The sequence below is a fragment of the Myotis daubentonii genome, chromosome 8 (assembly GCF_963259705.1).
Source record: "Myotis daubentonii chromosome 8, mMyoDau2.1, whole genome shotgun sequence".
NCBI classification, from domain to species: Eukaryota; Metazoa; Chordata; class Mammalia; order Chiroptera; family Vespertilionidae; genus Myotis; species Myotis daubentonii.
The window spans coordinates 47,907,942-47,930,046 of NC_081847.1; the positions used below are offsets into that span (position 1 = coordinate 47,907,942).

At 41.1% G+C, this 22,105-nt stretch overlaps 1 protein-coding gene across 2 annotated transcripts in view; it reads left to right on the forward strand.

Annotated features, from left to right (window-relative positions):
* Nucleotides 1-22,105, forward strand: part of CDH7 (cadherin 7) — a 117,162-nt gene that overhangs the window by 89,565 nt on the left and 5,492 nt on the right. For both annotated transcript variants that reach the window (XM_059706326.1, XM_059706325.1), the window contains one exon: nucleotides 3,252-3,503. In XM_059706326.1, the coding sequence (XP_059562309.1) occupies nucleotides 3,252-3,503 (252 nt within the window). The remainder of the gene's footprint in view (nucleotides 1-3,251; nucleotides 3,504-22,105) is intronic.

The window sequence follows — 22,105 nt, forward strand, 5'->3', positions numbered from 1 at the left end:
TATCTTCTTCAGTGCAAAAAACCCTTTGGTTTGAAAAATTCACTGTGAAATAATAATTTATTCTGATTCCCTTCTCTGCTCAAGAACACTGTCATATCCCCTGAGTAACAGAAAAGACAGAACATTATCCATGTGAGGAATCCCAGACTCTCTGATCTAATCATAGTTGGTGCGGACAGTGCTCAGCACTTCCATTCATCCAGCATAAGGCAGAGAGTCTGTGACCTTACCAAGAAGCGTGTGAGGATTTCCCGCGTGTGTCGTCCCTCGCCACCCCCTCCCCCCGCCCCCCGGACCACTGTGAATGGAGGCAACATGAGCACTAAAGTGTCTGGATTTTCAGGACACAATTGAAAGATTTCCCCAGGTCAAGTCCAGAGCTCCCTCCCCTGGACCTCGAAAGAGAACATGAAGGGATAAACATGTTAGTTCTTACATCAGCTTCCATCTTAGGAAGCATATAACACATGAGTTTTATGACCTCTTTCTGGAACACAGGGTTCTCATCTTACATATTGGGCATTTTAGTATGAGCTCCTCAATTCATTGTGTGTTTGAGCATGTTATTTGACATCAGGCACGTTAGATTACTAATTAACAACTTTGTGTATCAAATACTACAACATCTGAATGGGAGGACAAGACATAGATCTGTGTGTGCATGCACATGTGTTGTTAACTGTATACAAACATTGTCAAGGCAATATTCTTCAACAACTCCATATATAGTTTTTTAATGAACACCTCTCAAATTTATCGTTTTAAAATAAGATTTGTGTACATAAAAAGCTACCAGGTTGCCCTGGCCAGCTTTGCTTAGTGGTTAGAGCATCAGCCTGTGGACTGAGGGGTCCCGGGTTTGATTCCGGCTAAGGGCACATGCTTCGGTTGTGGGCTCCATCCCCAGTGGGGGGTGTGCAGAAGGCAGCCGATCAGTGATTCTCTCTCATCAGTGATATTTCTCATTCTCTCTCTCCTTCTCCCTTCCTCTCTTGCCGGGGTCCAGCCCCAGCGGGTCCAGGGGTCCCCAAAGGTGTGGACGGAGTCGGCGAAGACTATCCACCCTCTTCCTACGGTGGAGTCCTATCCGTCCCGAGTGCGGGGCGCTTACCCAGGGGTTCCCAAAGGCGTAGACGGAGTCGGCGAAGAAGGAAGGACACGGAGGCAGAGTTCAGTTGATCAGCAGCCTAGCCAGGATCTCTAGCCAAGTTCTGGTCTCGATCTCCAGAGAGGTTCTGCTTCGAATCTCCAGCGAGGTTCTGTAGCCATGTTCCCTCGCTAGGTTCTCCAGCCAGGTTCTGTCCGAGGTCTCCAGCCAGGCTCAGTCACCAGGTTCTCGTCAGGTTCTCTTGCCAATTTCTGTAGTCTGGTTCAGTCCAGGATCCCCTGCCATGCTCTCTCGCTAGGCTCCGCCTCCAGGCTCCGAGGCCAGTCCCTGTCCAGGATCCTCCGGCATGCTCTCGCCAGCGAAGTTCTTCTGTCCCTAGAGAACGTTCTGTGTAGGTTCTGAGCCTAGGCTCTGTCTCTCTTGGTCCTGTCTTCCAAGCCCTGTGTTCTAAGTTCTGTGTCTTTCTGTCTTCTGAATTCTGTCTGTTGTTGTCTTGTTGCATCTGTATTTATACCAGTTGATTCAATCCTATCAATCTCTATTCCAAAGGTTAGGGCGTTTCTTATCTCCATTCCAGGGAGTAAAGATTATTGTAGCTTAAGCATGATTGTTCGTAGTTAAAATGATTAATTACCCACCTGGCACTTAGTTGAGGGGTTTTATTCCCTCCCTAACTTCAGGGGAAAATCCCTACCTGGGGAAACAACCTTTCTCAGAGAGGAGACCTTGGTTAAAACACAGCGCCAAGAAGGTGAGCAAACATTTTAAGAACAGTATGCCATATATGCCAGGTCCCTTGAAACAGCAAGCATGGACCGGCTCCCGGCACTCTCTGAAATCAATAAATAAATTAAAAAATAAAAATAAATAAATAATTTTCAGGTTTTACCTGGTAGCTTTTAAAGTTTTATTCCTGCCATATCTGTAATTGCATGTTATACACTTTATGCAGTCTCATGTGAGCTTGCTGTTTAGAATATTGTTTATTTTTTCATGGTAACACTGGATAAGCATCTTTTTGACAGCTTGGAAAGGAACAATATATTAAAGCACTGGATGAAACTATGGTCCTGGTTTTCCTTCTTTTCCTTTATTAATTGCTGTCAATTTAAAGAATCACATAAATTCTTAATTACTTAAGATAAGTTAACTGCATAAATTGCTAGCAGTTAAATCTGTTTCAAGTATAGAAATCAGTTTTGTAATACAGCATTATTGATCACTGTTAAACGTTTCATAATTACTATAATTGTTTAGATGAAATAAAACATTGAGTATAAATTAAACACAAATGACCTATTTTATCACTAACAAAATGTTTATATATATGGGTTTTGGTATACCAATATGAATGTTAAAAACTATAAGATAATTCCTTTTTTGAATAGTTATGCACACATTCAATTCAAATGAAACTAGAGTAGCTTATTTCACTTGTTTCTGTAACGGGTTTGGAATTTGTTGAGGAATATATTTGAAATTTCATTTATGCTATCTGATGATGCTCCTAACATACTTAACCTGTTAATTTTTATCATCCTGTAAGTGTATGGTTTGAAATTTAAGATAATTAAAAAGATATGTAATTCTTACAAAGTTGCAGGTTAGAAGTGATAAGCTTTTTTATATTCAATTTTACTTTACAACTGCATCTTTGATTTTAATTGTCTAGCATGACAGATAAATTAATACTAGAGGCCTGGTGAATGAAATTTGTGCACTCTGGGTTGGGTGGGAAGGGAAGGTCCCTCAGCACAGATTGTGAGAGGATGCAGGCCAGGCTGAGGGACCCCACAGGTGCAGGATTGGGGCCTGGGAGGGACGGCACCAGGGTGTGTCCAGCCTGTCTCGCTCAGTCCCGGCCTGTTGGACCTCAGCAGCAAGCTATCCTACCGGTTGGAGCGTCTGCCCCCTGGTGGTCAGTGCATGTCATAACTAGCGGTTGAGCTGCCTTTGCATATCATTAGCATATTACACTTTGATTGGTTGAATGGCCGACCAGATACTTAACATATTAAGCTTTTATTATATAGGATGATTCTCTGTCCAAAGAAACTAAATAGAGTGACTTGAGTAAGATGAAGTTGGCAGGACTGATTCCATCAGAAATCACATGTTAATAGCTCTGCTGTCTTCCTCCCAGACAACACGGCCTCCATTCTCACCAGGAGGAATGGGTTTCGGAGGCAGGAGCAGTCTGTGTATTATCTGCCCATCTTCATCATGGACAGCGGGTCGCCTTCACTTAGCAGCACCAATACCCTCACCATTCGAGTCTGTGACTGTGATGCAGATGGAATAGCCCAGACCTGCAACGCTGAAGCCTACGTCCTACCTGCCGGCCTCAGCACCGGAGCCCTGATCGCAATCCTCGCCTGTGTCCTGACGTTACTGGGTAGGTACTGTTTCCAGTGCTCGTGCTGTAAGAGCAGTCACAGCCACATCACAACTCTTTTCTACCCTCTATCCCTCTTAAGTATATTTTTCAAGAACATATGCAAATTCTATTTGATGGTATTTTGCTCACTGAGCAACCCATGATCACTAGTTACATTTTCCAGTGGTATATTTAAAAATGTAACTCAGAAAAAAATGTCAGGTCTCTTTTTTAAAACAGCAGTGAAGATACATGGCTTATGTTTAATGTTGAATTTTTCAAGGTCAGTCACCTGTTTGCCTTAGGATATTCTGCAGAGGAGATATATTCGAGATAATTTTTTCTATGTTGTTTTGATAATGTGCTTATATTAGAAATCATGCTTTCTATCCTAGGTCTTTTCAGAAAAGATTTAGGGTGGATTTTATAATTATTTACCAATTTTAAAAGCCTGCAATTTCATCAGTGCAAAAGTGATAATTCCTCAAGAAGAACTAACATATTTAATGGTACTTTTCCATGATTACTGTGTGGTGAAATTAGATTTATAACTCATATTGGAATTGCCATTTTTATAAGGGATTATGCAGCATCCTTTAAAAAATTGGGAGACATCCAATGTGGGCATGGGGTAATGGGTTTATTCCTCAGCTACATTCCCCTTCACAGTGTTTAACTTCCTACAGCAAGGACAACAGGCATTTCATATTTCATCTGAGACTGTACCATGTGTTTTCTTGGGATTTAATATAATTTTTAAATCCAGTTATAACATAGCGTTGTAGAAATAGAATTTAGCAATGGGAGTCATCATTGTGTAATGTTTTAAAAAATATGTTTGGACTTAGGTATACCTAGCTTTTATTACTGCCTCCAGCATGCACTATTTCTTCACCAGGAAAACGTTGATTCTCCCAAGGCTGGCTTCTTAATCTAAAAGGGACAAGTATTAGAACTAGACTCATAGGGTTGTGAAAATTAAATGAGGTAATTTGTGTGCCTTCCATAGAGCGAACATTTCATAAATTTTAAAGGTTACCTACCGATGAAGCAAGTTCTCAACCTCTTAAGCAACCTAAACCTTACTTACTAATATACTGTAAGTAATCTCATTACAAATGGAAGTTGTTATCTTCAATAACTTCAGTTAGCCAAATAAATCTAAAAGGGAATTAACTATGTTCTCATATAGCTTCATGTAGGTGGCAGAAATTAGAAATGGCAAGTAATTCCCAATTACGGCCTGATTAGAATGTGAGGGACTAGAATAAATTTTGAAAAAGATGGAACCATTGAAAACTATTTTGAATGTTCTACCAGTTTCCAATACATAATAATAAAGATGTAAATCACATATTTATTTTGTAATAGTTGAATAACCTAGAAGAAAAGATAATTTTGATATTCTAAGCTCAGAAGAAGGGTCAGGGAAGAAAGGTGGGGTAGATGGTGTGTAAATGACTCTCTTTGAACTTGACCAGTTCATCACAGAAAATTTAGATGATACTGCACTCCACAGGAATAAGAAAAAAATGTAATCCCCAGAATTTAATCATACCCAACAGGTAATTAACTTTTGAGTTTAAGTTTGTCTATCTAATGATAGCTTCATTTTTTAGAAAATATTTTCACCAGTGACTTAGGGGTTCTTTGCAATTTAGGTTGCTTAATGAGTTTAATTAGTTAATCATTACCTACTAGTTACTGGAAGTGAAATAGAGTTTTAGATTTCAATCTTGCATATGACGTATGTATACATCATAATATTAGCATAATATTCTCGGGATTTGGTGAAAATACAGTTCAGTATGACTCTTCTTTTTGTTAAATTTGAACTTTTTTCTTAAATAGACACCAGGTGAGAAATGCTTCTTCCATTTCTAAGGGTCAGGAGTTTATGTCCCATAAATCAAGACAAATACTGTTTGGAACCAGAAGCTTCTGCCTACAGCTTCGGTTTTCCTGTAAGGACTCTCTGCCCAGTAGTCTGTGAAAACATTAACATTTCAGTTCAGAAGTGGGTCTCTTTATGCCTTTTTTCCTGTCTTTAGAAGCAGACACAATCAGGACTTTTTTTTTTCTACTCTCTTGGTTCTGTCTCCTCTATTATAAACTCTGAGTTTTCACGATAGGTGTTGAAGCTAATGGGACAGTCCTCAGAGGGGGTGCACAGCCTGATTTGGAACTTGACTTCTAGGGCACAAATGACTCATTTTTTAAAACACCTCAACAAGTGGTGTGAATCTTATTTCTAGCCACTACATATCAGGGTTTCTAATTCAAACCTTTTCAGGTTTCCGAACAAATATTGCTAGGAAAGAACAAAGTGAAGAGGTGGGAATGGGGAAGAACTTAAGGACCAGTTTAATTTAAAGGTGAAATGGGGGAAGCATCTGGGCTTTAGATGCCTGCTTCCCAGCATGCCCAGTGTGTGTTTCAGGGATGTGACAAATTAAAGCTACTTGTGACGTGACAGAAGGAGATGCTCTGACGTTTCCAGCATGTCAGTACTGGAAGGCATCCCAGAAATCCATTCCAGCTCAAGCCCCTGCACTTCGCACTGGGGGAGATGATTTCCAGGAGTTCATATAAAAGTTAGTGGCATTAAGGCATAAGATTCTAGGTCTCCTTATGCTCAGTCACTGCTGTTTGATTTAAGGGCAAAGGGCATGCACACTGCAAACGTAAAAACTGTTGTTTTCATGTAGTCCTTCTGTCTCAAGATTTAAAGTCCATGGTATCTAAAGCTGGATTTGTGAGTCCTCACAGATATCTGTATTCTATTTTGTGGGTTAACTCTTTTCTGCTTTCTCTCTCGTCTTCTTGCTCTTACCCTCTTTCTCTAATTTACCCATCCCTGAATTATTAAATGAAAGAGATGATCCTCAAATTAGAAGACAGGCTTCCTTTATTTATACCAAGTACAAGTTAAATGGGAGACATTGTTACGTTCAAGGTTCATAGGAAGGCATCACTCAGATGCCTCAATTGTTTTTCATGTATTAAAACTTCACCAATGTTTGAGTTAGGGCAAAATGCATCATTTCATTTATGCATTTTTATCATAATAATTGTTGATTATTTTTCAACCAGGCTGAAAGCACTTTAAGAAAAACCAAATTATATGAACAACTGATACATTAAATTATTAAGTAGATTTTAAGAAATACTCAGAAATAATTTTCTGTTTTGTTTTAAAATATGGTTTCAATATTAAACAATGTACATTTATTCAGAGAACATGACAGCTAGATTCTTTGTTACTCTGCATGAAGCTTTGTGCTGTTCACTAAAACTATCACTGAATTTATTATATTAAGTTTTGTTTACTATTTATTAAGACCTATAGGTCCAAGTAACTGAAACTTGAAGTCCTATAACTTTCCCTCCTACTTTTGACTCTTCACACACAGCTGTGATTAGTTAGACTGGCCCAGCGTCAGGTTCAATAAGGCATTTGTGGGACCACTGTTTACTGCGTGGAATTCAAGCTCTGCCAGGATGGCATTTAGCTGTCTTCCCTGTTACTATGACCCTCTTGATTTTGTTCAACAGGAAAAAAAAAAACAACCCTGGTTATGTGATAGTCTATAATATACCTAACTGGAAAATATATTCCATTGCTGAGAAAAAGTGATAACACTGGCAAAGATTGTGCCCATCGTGATGTATAACCACAGCACCTATTTGTCATAGCAGTCCCACTGATCATGAAGGGCAGACCACAGTGGCTCATTTATGGTAACAGAAGATGTGCGCATTTTTCAAGCAAGTGAGAGCACAGTATAAAATGAATTACATTTAAGGATCTTGTACTAAGTGCTCGACATTAACCAGGTGCTTTATAAGTATTATCTAATTCTAATAGCACAATTCCTGGACAGATATTCGTGTTATTATGATGCCCTCTTTTTATATGATAAAACTATAAATTAGAGGTTATGTGTACAAAGATATAGAGTGTCAGAGCCAGGATAAACACAGATGAGACTTTTGATGTCCTTTCTGAGGTACATTTCCCTGATGAGAAACCATGCGTCTCTGGGACATGCCTGTAAGTGCGTGGTCCAGGTACTGACAAATTAGAGGCAATAATATATTTGATCTGTTTCACATAGTAGCTTTACCACTCCTTTGGTTAACTCTGAGTGTCTAATTTAAAGTATCCTCCAATTCCTTCCAGCTGTGAGAGAACATGTTGAGAATTGTGTGTGTTACATTTGAGATTATACATCAGTACAGCTGAGGTGTACCAGTTGTCTTTGTGCACAAAATGGCCATTTGCTTCGGTCAGTTTTTAACTTGAGAACCACAGAAAAATCTTTCCAATTTTTACATATAACAGAGGGGAGTTTTGCAATACTTGTTTCAGTTTTAATAATTAAACTTTTCCCTGTCATGAAGCATGGAAAGCAGGATTTGCAAACCTCTGGTTAGGCTCTTTCATGGAAGATCTAGATAGATGTGGTCTTTGGTCTGCTGACATTAGAAATCTGACTAGAGTTGTCAAATACTGAACCATCTTTCTGTATTCCTACCTCTTTCCCTAATTTAGTTCCTACTTATGTTTGCGTTTTTTGGGTGTTTTTTTTAGTGGACTCAGCTTTACTTCCCCCTTTGTTCCATCCCCCATAGCCAGTTGGTCCTCAGGTACTGCTAACTTAACCTTGTTCATTCTTGAACCTGCTCCTTTCTCTCCCTTGACGCTGTGCCTGATTTGATCCAGGGTCTGTTCTTCCCCTCCTGCATTATGGCAGTTTCCCCAGTCTCTAGCATCCCAACCCCTCAGTACCACAGAGGACGCTCTTTCTGTGTCTGGGACGATGCTCCAACCAACTGAGCCTGCCACAGCGTAAGCTCTTTGAAAGAACATGAGTGTGGCCCAGTTCAGCTTAAAGTAAGATTTCTATGGCTTCCCAAGACTGAAATCACTGGCATTCTGTGACCTAGCTGTTCCCTCCCATCTCAGCCTTATCTGTCTTCTTCCAGAGTGTACTTGACCCAGACAACATGGGTTGATCTTTCTTAGACTCAGCCTGCTTTGTCTTGAATCCCCCTCACCACTACTAGCAAGTGGTAACTCCATTTTCTATTCAATACTCACTTCATTAGCTTCTGAGTCCAGGTTGAGTGTGGTACCTATGGGCCTCATGACCTTATGTATTACAGTCCAGGAGCATCTTTCGTCTCTCTGTCTCCCACAGTGGACTCCTGATTTTGGAGGTAGGGCAAGAGCATTATTAAAGTATAATTGACATTCAATATTATACTGATTTCAGGTGTACCACATAGTGATTCAATATTTATATTCCTGAGAAGGTGATCACCATAATAATTCTAATAATCACCTGTCACCATATAAGTTATTACTACAATTTTGACTATTTTCCCTGTGCTGTATGTACATTACATTCCCATGACGTATGTTTCTATTTTATTTATTCCTCTAAGTCCATCCATGTTGTCGCAAATGGCAAGATATTTTTATGGGTAATATTCCGTTGTGTGTGTGTATGTATACATATAACATTTTCTTTATCCACTCATCTATCAGGAGATACCCAGGTTGCTGCAATGACTATAGGATGCATATAGCTCTTCAAATTACTGATTTTGTATTCTTCAGATAACTACTCCAAAATGAAATTTTGGGATCATATGATAGTTCTATAGTGACTGCACCAGTTTATATTCTTACCCCCAGTGCATGAGGGTTCCCTTTTCTTCACAATCTCACCAACACATATTTGCTGATTTATTAATAGGCAGTCTGACAGATATGAGGTGCTACCTATTGTGATTTACATTTCTCTGTTTATTAGTGATGTTGAACATCATTTAATACTAAAGGCCCTGTGCACAAAAATTCATGCACTGGGTGAGTGGTGTGTGTGGGGGGGCTCTCACAGGATGTCCTACTGATAGGGAGCGGGCCTAAGCCGTAGTCTGGCCTCCCTCTGCAGGAGGCGACCAGCTGATCAGAGGAAGGCACCACCCCTGTCACCCCCTCTGTGGGAGGCAATCAGGGGAAGGTGACACCCCCATCACACCTCTGCTGCTGCCACTGCTGGCCACGAGGCTGCCTGAGCCTTGGCCCGGCCCTCATTGTCTGAGCCTCGGACTGGCCCTGGGCAGTGGCAGCTACCATCTGCTCCCCTGATGCACCTCCTGGTCAAGTCCCCACATGCCTGCTGCGCACGCAGCCTCCTGGTGATTGCGTCACGGCGTGACAAGCGTGACAACCACATAGGCTTTTATTAGAATAGACTAGGGGCCCGGTGCACGAAATTCGTGCACTGGGTGTGTGTGGTGGGGGAGTGTCTCTCAGCCCAGCCTGCCCCCTCTCGCATACTGGGAGCCCTCAGGCGTTGACCCCAGCCCAGCCTGTCAGAGGCATCAGGCCTGGGCTGGGGGCAGAACCAGTGATGGGGGGAAATGAGGGTCCCCTGCTGGGCGGGAGAGCGGGTTGGGGACGAGTCGCCCTGACGGCCCGCATGATAGGGTCCCGGGCGACCACCGGCACTCACGCCCCCAACCCGCTCTCCCGGGTTGAGGGCGTGAGTGCAGGCAGACGCCACAGCCGCCCCGCCGGTTCGCGTCCCGGTTTGCCGGCCGGATCGGGTCCCGGGCGACCGCTGGCACTCACGCCCCCTACCCGCTCTCGCGGGTTGGCGGCGTGAGTGCGGGCGGACGCTGCAGCTGCCTCGCGTCCAGGTCTACCGGCGGGATCAGGTCCCGGGCGACCGCTGGCACGGCCCCAACCTGCTCTCTGATGGCGCTGTACCATCCTGCCTGCAATATGCAAATTAGCCGCCATCTTTTTTGGCGGTTAACTGCCATCTTAGTTGGCAGTTAATTTGCATATCTCACTGATTAGCCAATGAAAAAGGTATCGGTCGTACGCCAATTACCATTTTTCTCTTTTATTAGTATAGGATGTCTGCTGGTCAACTGTATGTCTTCTTTGGAGAATGTTCAGGTCCTCTGCCTGTTTAATTGGATTTTTTTATGTTAAGTTGTATGAGTGCTTTATATAGTTTGGATATTAACCCATTCTTGGCTATAGATTAACTTACTATATATGTATGGGCCTTCTATTCTCTTTCATTGATCTAAGTGACTGTTTCTATGTCAGTTTGAAATCAAGGAATGTGTTACCTCTGCTTTGTACTTTTTTTTCAAGATTGCTTTGGTTACTCCAAGTTTTTTGTGGTTCTACATAAGTTTCAGGATTATTTGTTCTAGTTTTTATTTTGATAGAGATTTCATTGAATCTGTAGCTTTCTTTAGGTAGTATGGACATTTTAACAATATTAATTTTTCAGTCCATGAACATGGTGTATCCTTTCATTTATTTGTGTTGACATCAGTATTTTTCATCAAAGTGTTACAGTTTTCAGAATACAGATCTTTTGCCTCCTTGGTTAAATTTATTCTTAGTCATTTTATTTTTTGATGCAATTTTAAATGGGTTGTTTTCTTAATTTATCTTTCTGATATTATTAGTGTACAGAAATGCCACTAATTTCTGTATATTAATTTTGTATCCTGCAACCTTACTTAATTTGTGTCATAATAGTTTTTACGGTGGAGTCTTTAGGGTTTTCTATAATATGTCATCTGTGAATTATGATAACTTTACCCTTTCCTTTCTAATTAGGATGCCTTTTTTTTCTTTTTGGATTGATGTACTAGTAGCTAGAACTTTCAGTACTAGGTTGAATAAAATGGTGATAGTTGGCAACCTTATCTTATTCCTAATCTCAAGGGTAAAGCTTTTAGCTCTTCACTGCTGAGTATAATGCTAGCTATGAGTTTGTCATACATGTCCTTTATTATGTTGAGATCAGTCCCTTCTATTCCTGCTTGGTAAAAACTATGATGCAAGCTTGCAAATGGCACAGGTTAATAGCGCTGAAGACATATAAGGGCTCATGAAAGAAAAATGAGAATGTATAATTTTTACTCTAATTATAGAAAAAGAATGCAGTAGAAATTTTTGTTAAAATTCAGTTAAAGTTTTAAATGATATCATCTAATTTATTTTAATCACTTACTTGCATTTGTCAATTATAAATATTTACTTACCCTTGTGACTATAAATAATATAGTGGGTTCATATGGAGAAATTCAGATTTTGGCCTTTTGTATCTAGGAATCTGCATATATCTCTGCTGCTTATACTTAACCTTTGGGGCACATATCACAATTTGTAAATAGGTTTGTTTGCTTTAGACAAATAAAGCACCTTGAGAATTGTGATCTCAATTTATTTTCAGAGCCTAGCATAGAGCATATAAGAGGAAAAATATTTTGGGTATTTATCACACTCTCTACTGTTTATTTTACTGCCTTGGAATAGACTCAGTACCTCTATTTTTCATTATCCTATCATCCAATAAATAGAATAGATATTTAATTAACTAAATCGATAGGGAGTTAGGAAAATCACATGCAAGTCTATAGTAAAGCTTGCTCCTGTCAGCTCTGACTCAAATTTTAGCAAGGCCCAAGGAATTAGAATTGAATTTAACAAAACCAAATAATGTTTACTAGGTATAACACTATTTAAGCAATTTATTAAGTTGCTACGGGGTAGTTCCTTTGAGGTAAGTTTTATTTATTATATTATTTTAGAGAGGAGGAAACTGAGGCAGGTGGAGAGAAAGTACATCACCTACTATTAGTAAACTGAGTTTTAGTAATATTTATGCAAATTAACAGTATAGAAAAGAACAGCAGAGAATTAAAAAATAGAAAGTTATCAAAAGGTTAAGTTCTACTTGCACACTGATGTGTGTCATTATTTATAATAAATTGCTGAAATTGTACCCTGATTGTGCTGGCAGATTTTTCATTTAGAAAAGGTCATATCAGTTAACACCTTATAGATGCAGTAGTAATTATAGTGTAATTGCTGTTTCGCTGTTCAATATGTCATTTGGCAATACAGTTTTATAGTAGCATTCCCTAGGACCATATGCAATTAAATTTTTTTTCTAGTATTTCTAAATCTTTGTTTTGATCCGCTGTCCAAAAGAAATATATCATGATTAAAAAGTGTGAACCACATATGTAATTTAAACTTTTTAAGGATACTCATTAGCAAAAATGAAACAAGTGAAGTAAATGCTAGTGATATTTTCTTTAAAGCAGTATAAGCAAACTATTATTATTTTAACATATATGCAATAGAAATATTTCACGTTTTTATAAAAATTAAGTCTTCAACCTCACATGTGTATTTATGCTTCCAGCATATCTCAATTCAAAATGGTCACATGTAGCTGATGCCTAACAAAGAGTTAGACATATCTTTTGTGACTAATAAGAAATTCTGATAGGTCATATAGACCATAGAGAAAATAGTGTTTCTTGATGAAGGCTCACTCATCTTTTAAGTTTTACCTCAATGCCATTTCTTCCATGAAAATTTCCCTGAGCACCCTGGCCAGAACATACTTCCCATACATATTCTCCTAACATATGTTTTATTACCATATAGTTAGTGCATTATATAATAGTTAATTTATTTCTTCTTATGCAAAATATTGAACTTCTTAATGGCAAGAATATCTTCAGTCACAGAACCTTGCCTGGACTTTATTTAATAAATATTATTGGATGCATACTTAGTATCAAGTATTGTTCTATGCACATTAAAAACCACTGTCCTTATAGGGTTTATACTTTTAGCAAATCAGTGGTCAGTAGAAAATATTGTTGAATAATTGAGCTTTTACACTTTTGGTGTCAATCTCTAAAAAACGGGATAAGGAAGTGATATTTAACAGGTATACATACACAGTCTTAAAACAAAAATATTTTTTAGGGTAGAAAGGAAGTGGCTTGATAGCTCAAATGACTGAGGTGTTTTAAATGAATCCCAGACTCAACATTTGAAATATGTAAAAACATAATTAAATGCATTAAGGGAAACTGACCCTCTTTAAGTAGCTTTATCTAGCAGTGGTATCATTTTGTACCACATCCACAGATTTCTGCATGGTGATGGGTACCAAAATTGGATATTGAGAATTCTGACATTTGCAAGCATAGAGAGCTCAGTGCAGGGGACTCAGGGTGACAATGAGGTGCTGAGCTGAGAACTACACTGTAAGTTATGTTACAACAAATCTGGATGACTTTTAAGAAGACAAGACACTTGATGATAGCAGTTTAGTGGAGAGAAGGGCTTCTTAATTGTAGGGCCAATGATGCTATGGTTAACCTCTAGGAAGCTGGTTAGGAAAGGACTGAAATACGTACTTTGAAGATGACTAAGCAAAAACTATGTTCCGTTTTATATGTCTGTTACAGATCGCCGAGAAGTTGAGAATGAAGGGGCCCACTAGTTTGATATTTTTTATATTTTTCTCCATATTTCTTTTATTTCTCTCAGTTTGGGGAGAATGCTGCCATTCTGGCCTGCAAGTTTCTTTACACCTGTGTATCTCTGTACCTTCGTACATGAACTGCATTATGGTTTATGCTATATGTACAGATAGTCTACAGAGATTGAGCTCTGTGGATGCAGGGGTTCTCTTGTTACAGTTTTGCCACTACCTAGCACTGTTTCCTACCATATTGGGATACTCAGTAAACGTTAACTTGAATGTTATGAAACTGAGTTCTAAAACCAGAAATTTAGGGGAGCATTATGCTTTTTCTGCTGCATTAACATTCTAATTATTTTTCTAACACCCACTCCTTAAAACCTGTTGATTATTGGGCCTGCCGTCTCTTTCTGGTGCTTCCATCTCCCACCTCATCTCCTTCCTTGTGCTCAGCTCTCTAGCTGCACTGCCTTAGACCATCGTTTATCAGTTGACTGTGCTGAGAATAATCTCCTTTATCACATCTGCACTCCAATCCCAGCCACAGTTAAATATTTCCCTCTTTGGGAAAAATACATTTAGTTGTCTTATTAGTTAACTAATATGTGTCTGTCCCATTTAATTTACTAGTTAGTCCAGGAGGAAATGTCTTATGCCTGCCTCTATGTGCAATATAATGTTATCACTAGAGGCCTGGTGCACAAAAAATTGTGCACTTGGGGGAGGGGGGACTCAGCCTGTGCCCTCTTGCAGTCTGGGACCCCTTGGGGGATGTCCACCTGCTGCTTAGGCCCACTCCCCAGGGGATCAGGCCTAAGTTGGCAGTCAGACATCCCTCTGGCAGCCCGGGAGCCCTCGGGGGATGTCCACTTGCCAGCGGGGAGCAAGGCCTAAGCTGCAGACGGACATCCTTAGTGCTGCTGAGGAGGCGGGAGAGGCTCCCGCCATCACTGCTGTACTGGCAGCCATCAGCCTGGCTTGTGGCTGAGCAGAGCTCCCCCGGTGGGAGCGCACTGACCACCAGAGGGCAGCTCCTGCATTGAGTGTCTGCCCCCTGGTGGTCAGTGTGTGTCATAGTGACCAGTCATTTCCAGTCGTTCTGCTGTTAGGGTCAATTTGAATATTACCCTTTTATTATATAGAATAGATGCCTGGTGCATGGTTGGGGGCTGGCTGGTTTGCCCTGAAGGGTGTCCCGGATCAGGGTGGGGGTCCTGCTGGGTGCCTGGCCAGCCTGGGTGAGGCACTGTTTGCAGGCTTGCCAAGCCCTCTTGCAGGGACCCTTACCCCATGGGGATGTGGCCAGCCTGGGTGAGGGGCTGTTGGCTGTTTTCAGGCTGGCCACAACCCCTTCAGGGTGGGGGTCGTCCTGCTGGGGTGCCTGGCCAGCCTGGGTGAGGGGCTGATGGCCGTTTTCAGGCTAGCCACGCCCCCCGGCGACCCAAGCTCCGTCTCTCCTTTTCTTCTTTTTTTTTTTTTTTTCAGCGTCTCCTTGAGCGGAGGTTATGACGGGCAGGAAGCGGTATCTGGGATTTATTTATCTTCTATAATTGAAACTTCGTAGCCTTGAGCAGAGCCCAGGGCAGGTGGGAAGCTTGGCTTCCTCCATCACCCGGGGCAACCCAAGCCTCCTGCTTGCTCCATCTCTGTGGCCGCCACCATCTTAGGTGGGTTAATTTGCATACTCGCTCCTGATTGGCTGGTGGGCGAGGCTTGTGGATGTAGCAGAATGATGCTTAATTTACATGTTTCTCTTTTATTAGTGTAGATACATAATGCATATACTAAATTGTTAACACATTTGTTAACTGGATATTTAAAGCCACACGTCTAGACTTCAACTATACCTGCTCTTTCCTTGGTCTCCATTCAGAATTATATTTCATATGACAGAAAAGACAGATGATAAAAGCACTTAAACTATATAATTTTGTACATACTTAAGATCAGGAAATAGTTTTTAATATAATTATCTCTATGGATCCTGAAGAGCAGTTAATGCTTATTCTACATAAAGGTTAAAACGTATTGTTATACATGCTCCAGTATTTAGAAAAAAATACTCCCCCAAGTCATTGAAATGTTAAACATTTCACATTGCTTAAGGCAATATTGGGAAATGAGAAACTCCATAAGATATCAGTATCCTTAATGTGTATTTTATCTGTGGGTGCTCTGGTGTTTCACCTATACTGAACGCTGTATTTGAACATCAAAAGGCAACTTTATAGGTAATGTGAAAATGTTTTCATTAAAATATAAAAGATAATTGTTTTATACATACACACAGGTGTTAAGAGCACCAACACCCTGGTGCAGTTGAAAATCCACTTAGTTATGTTTTTGGGGAGTCAAAAAAAATTATAATTGCCTGCTGTTGATTGGAACCGTAACTGATAAGATAAACTATTAGTCAACACATATTTTGTATATATGCTGTATTCTTATAATAAAGTAAGCTTGAAAAAAGGTAAGTAAAACATAAAAGAAAATACATTTACAGTATTGTATTTATACTGTAAGTTCATGCTGCCTTAGACAAATGAATCATCTCTTAATACCTACATCAATATTGTCTAATATGCTACAAAAATGCTACAAAACACTGTAGATTTTATATGTATTACTAACACTAGACATCAAAAATGGAAAAATAATTCACTTATTTTTAGGTATAACGATCATGTGTTGATAACTAAGCAGCAGGAATATGATGACATTATGGTAGCCTAATCAAGTGTTATAAAATTTTTATAGCATACACACTATTATAGTCATATTCATAATACAGTATTGGAAAGATTGTTATATTTTTTTAAAAACAGTTACAGTTACCTGTAGTGATAGGTTAATATGCTGTTTCTCCAATTATGAGTGAGGCATACTGTACAGTAATATAATTTTTGAAAGCAAAGTTATATACAATAGTAAGAAAAATAACACATTAATTTTTATGAAATATCACACACTTTATGCCTAGTCATTCCACTTAAAGGATGGCACCCAATGTTCACATAATGAATACTTAGGCAATGGTGATTATGACACAAAAACATTTCTACGGTTATTTGCTCTCCACACGAAGACAGACACTCAAAACAGTTACATTCATTATATGGCATGATGATTTCGGATGACCATAATGGTTGAGTAGGCTGAGGAGGAGGGTTGGTCTTTCTGGCTCAAGGTGGTGGAAGCAGATCATTCAGTGTAAACATGGAAGTACACATAATTTCTGTCTGATTTCTTTACTTTTTCACTTCTTTAAAAACGTTTCTATGTGGCACCACTCCTCCTTGTCACTGTTTGCTTTAGTTCCAGTGCCTGCATCACCAAAGGGTGCATGTCCTAAAACAGTGATCAGCAAACTGCGGCCCCTTGAGTGTGGCTCTTTCACAAAATACCACGTGTGGGCGCACACGTACAGTGCGATTGAAACTTCGTGGCCACACTCAAGGGGCCAAAGAGCCACATGTGTCTCACGAGCCGCAATTTGCCGACCACTGTCCTAAAAGAAGCCAGAGCCTCCGGAGTCATCAGGACCTTCTTTGGGGGTTGTCAATCTTCTTCCTCATCGTCTAGCACTGACTCAGGTTCACTCATTTCACCTTCTGTTAATTCCTCTGCTGTGGTGTCTACTAGCTCTCGAACTTCACTATCCATACCTTCAAATCCTTCCAACTTTTTTTGTTAAGTCCCCAGTCTCTCTCAGCTTTCCTTGACTGGCTCTATCATAATTGCTCTGAAGCTTTGCATGACATATGCACACATTTTTCTCCAGTAGAAATTTATTGTTTGGGGCATGATGACTTTCACAGCTCTGGCTATCACAGCAGTGGCATCATCACTGGTGTGACCCTTTCTGACTTTCATGATTTTTCTCTCTACTTGGGTTTCTTCCATAGCCCGACAATCCTTTCCATAGAATGCCATGAATAGTGAGCTTTAAGGGTCCTTAACACCTCCTGATCTAGAATTGGAGACATTGTGTTTGGGGGCCAGTAGACTACTATGATACCTTTGGTGTTGAATGCACGAAATGCTGGGTGGCAGGGGCATTGTCCAATATCTAAAGAACTTAAAAGGCAGTCCCTTACTGGCCAGGTACCTCCTGACTGCAGGGACAAAGCATCAAGGGAACCAGTCTAGAGAAAGGGTTCTCATTGTCCAGGTTGTCTTGTTCTCCAACCAAAAGACTGGCAGCCAGTGTTTCTCTTTTTCCTTCAAGACTCGTAGGTGAACAGCTTTATCAATAAGTGCACTCTGGATTTAAACCTTACTGAATTTGCACAAAAGAGTTAGTTTATCCCCTCCTGCTTTAAATCCTGCTACTTGCTTCTCTTCCTTACTAAGAAATGTCCTATGTGGTATTTTTCCTCCCAAACAGGGCACTTTTGTCTGCTTTTAAAAACCTCTTCAGTCAGATACCCTTTCTCCTCAATGATTTTTTAATGGGGTCTAGGAGCTATTATGCTGCCTCTTGGTTGGCAGAGCTGCTTCTGCTGTTACCTTGACATTTTTTAAGCCAAACCTCTTCCTAAAATGATCAAACCATCATTTGCTGGCATTTCCTTCCCCAACTTTGGATCCTTCACTTTTCTTTTGCTTTAAGTTCTGCTTTTTCTAAAATCATACCAGTCTTTAGGTATGCCTTTCTTATCACAATACTAGAGGCCTGGTGCACAAGATTTGTGCACTAGGCGTGAGGGCCAGGTGGGGCGGTCTGTCAGCCTGGCCTGCTCCCTCTTGCAGTGCGGGACCCCTCGGGGATCAGGCCTAGCCAGCACTCAGACAACCCTCTCACAATCCAGGACCCCTTGCTCTTTACTACCTTCCTGCAGTGGAGGTACTGCCACTGCTGCTGAGCTTGCCAGCCGTGAGCCTGGCTTATGGCTGAGTGGCGCTCTCCCTATGGGAGTGCACTGACCACCAGGGGGCAGCTCCTGCATTGAGCATCTGCCCCCTGCTGGTCTGTGCACGTCATAGTAACCGGTCCTTTTGCCATTTGGTTGATTTGCATATTATGATTTTATTATATAGGATTGTGACCACATAAAAAGCTGCATTTTTAATAGAAGGTATTGCATAAAAAGGTATTTCGCAAAACACAAGGTTTTCTTACCTGCTGAAATACCTTTATACATTTCCTGTTGTGGTTTTTTTTTTTTTTTTTTTTTTTTTTTCTATAATACTGGATTCATTTATCTTGAAATGGTGAGCAACCACATGGGTACTGACCACATCCTAAGGTATATATCATGACTTTTCTCTGCTTCTTGGGACTGATTTCTCCATTTCTAGTGACATTTCTTATGGGTCCCACCGTGATATTCAAGGTGTACGGCATTACAATATACATGGGGGAAAATACTTAAGAATTGTGACAGGTCACTTTTCACTAATACACAGTGCTCATGTGGAGATGAGTAGGGTTGCATGGAATTTTAAGCAGATGCTCACAGCACTTGGGCTCACCTCAGCAAAATGTGGCTATGGAATTATTGCAGTAGGAATACAGCTACTTTTATGCGATTATGTTCTAATATGCATCTTCATATTTGTTTACATTTCTCTGCAAATGGTGCCATTCACAGTGTTTGTGTTTAGTTTGGTAAATTTCAAATTTATATAATAGATTTTTATGTTTTATGGTAGTAAATGATAAACTAGCCTAGAATCGACACATTTTATACATTTACTAGAGGCACGGGATTCATGCACAAGTGGGGGGGGCGTGGCCTGCAGGGATCGGCCCACCGTGGGAGCACTGCTCATCCCAGTCAGCTGAGTGGCTGTGGACCTGCCCTCTGAGCAGCTGCTCCCTGGTCCAGCATCTTCTGTGGAGCCAGAGTACTCACCTCTCCAGGGGACCTGGTTGGGACAGGGCCCAGAGATAATAGCACTGAGAGGCAGCAAATAGGTCTCAGTCCTGTGGCAACCATGAACCTGCCTGCCAGCCTCAGGGGTCAGCTCTGCGAGGTGCTGCAGGGCCTGAGGGCATCTGGAGGTGGTGCCAGGGAGGGAGGAGGAGCCTGGGGCGAGGAAGTTCCTGCACATCGGCCCAGAGTTCACAGTGGGAGCAGACACTCATCCCGGTCAGCCGAGCAGCACTCCCACTGGGGCAGTGCACTGACCACCAGGGGGCAGCTCCTGCATTGAGTGTCTGCCCCCTGGTGGCCAGTGCGCATCATAGCAACTGGCAGACCGATCGTTCTGCCATTCGGTTGCTGGGCTTTTATTATATAGGATGATGTACCTTTTTCTTTTCTTTTTTCAGCATTTTATACTACATTAGTGAGTTTTTTTAAATTTTCATAAATCTCCAAAAATTTTTCCAACATTCAAAATATCTACTTATGACTTCCAGTCAAGATAGTGGAATAAGTAATTGCTCTGCTCACCTCCTCCCATGAGCACAACAAAATTACAACTGAATTATTTGACAAGCATAATTGAGAACCACCTGGAGACTAGCTGAACAGAACTTCTTTAACTCAGGATATAGATAAGTCTGTTTGGGGGATGGGATATGCAGAACAGGCTGGTCCTACATCCATTTGTGACAATTAAGAATCGGAGTTACATCTCAGCTATGGAGGTTCCCATTGAGGAGCAAGTAGTTCCAGTCCCACACTGGGCTCCTCATCCCATTGCAGCAGTGCTGGGAAGAGAAGTCCCCATAACTTCTTGCTGTGAAAACTAGAGGGCTACTGGGGACCCAGGCATTCCTCTTGAGGGGCCCCAAGCAGACTTGCTCACTTGTAAACTCACTCATTCTTGTCCCCAACACAAAAAGTGCAAGGGATATGGGAGGAACTGAAGAGTGAGGTCTGGAGGGGTGGGGATCAGGATGGCTCTCTCTAGGGACAGAATTGCTGGCTGTCACCCTTGTTCCTTTGTTGAGCCCTTCCACCTCCCGACCAGTAGGCATATGCCAAATCTGAGCTCTCCATTAACCTAACAGTTTTATCCACCCTGGTAATTTCCTGAGATCTCACCTCACTCAACTCGCATTCCCAGCAAGAACTGCTTCAGTGGATTTTCCACACTAGAGGCCTTCCTCAGCTCATGCTGTGGACTTTCCTAAAATCTCTCAAAGGTCCCCAGATAAGCAGTGGCTGGCCTCATCATGTCTTCTACCTGTTGCTAAGTCGCTCCAAGCCTGATGCAAGTGATGAAGGGTCTCAATTTTCACTGTCATTCCCAACTGTGAGCTGCAGCCACTGTTAGCTCAGCAGGTAGCTTCAACCAAGCAGGCACAAACCTGGCATAAGTGACAGCTGATCTCAACTCCTGTTGTGATGCTCATCAAAGCGTTTAAGCCTGGCACTAGTAACATCTGCCCTCGGGTCACAGCATAGTCCCTCCAAAGCAGTTCCAGAACCAACACACCCTGTGGCCAGCTGCAGACCACACCAGCACACCACGCAACCAGCTGCACAAATGACACATCCCAAGGGTGGATTTCATTGGCACCACAGTCCTGCTAAAGTGACTTCCACTCTATTGTGCCAGCCCCCACACAGTAGCTTTTCTGCTGTAGTCATGGCCAGCCCTCATTGTCAGTCAGTCAGTCAATACCACCCACTGATGTGCCAATAGCAATCAAGGCTCAACTACAGCAGGGGAGCACACACAACCCACACAAGGGAAACAACTGGAGCCCCCAGCTCAGGTGAACAGGCCTCATAGGACAACTACTACATACGACCACCTTGCCAAGAGTGAGAGAAGTAGCAAATCTACCTAATACATAGAAATAACACGGGGAGGAAGCCAAAAGGAGGAGAAAAAGAAACATACAGTGGTTTTCTGACATTCTTTTGAGTTAATAAACCTGTTGTCTTTATCATAACCTGCATGTCTTTTTCCATACAAACAATTGTAAATTGCCCACCCCTGTACAATAATGAAATTTTGTCATTTGCAGCAACATGGTTGGGCCTAGGGGGTATTATGTGAAATAATTGAGACAGAGAAAGAAATACTATATTATTTCACTTATATGTGGAATCTAAAGAACAAAATAAACAGAAGCAAATTCACAGACACAGAAAAATTGATGGTCACCAGATCAGAGAGGGGTGGTTGCATGGGTGAAAAAACTAAAAGGAATAAGTATTGCCAGTTATAAAAAGCGTTAGGGATGTAAAACACAGAACAGGGAATACAGTCAGTAATACTTTAATGACTATGTTTGGTGTCAATAGACTTATTGGGGCGATCACTTTGTAAGTCATAAATGTCTAACCACTATGTTGTATACCTGAAATTAAAAGTGTC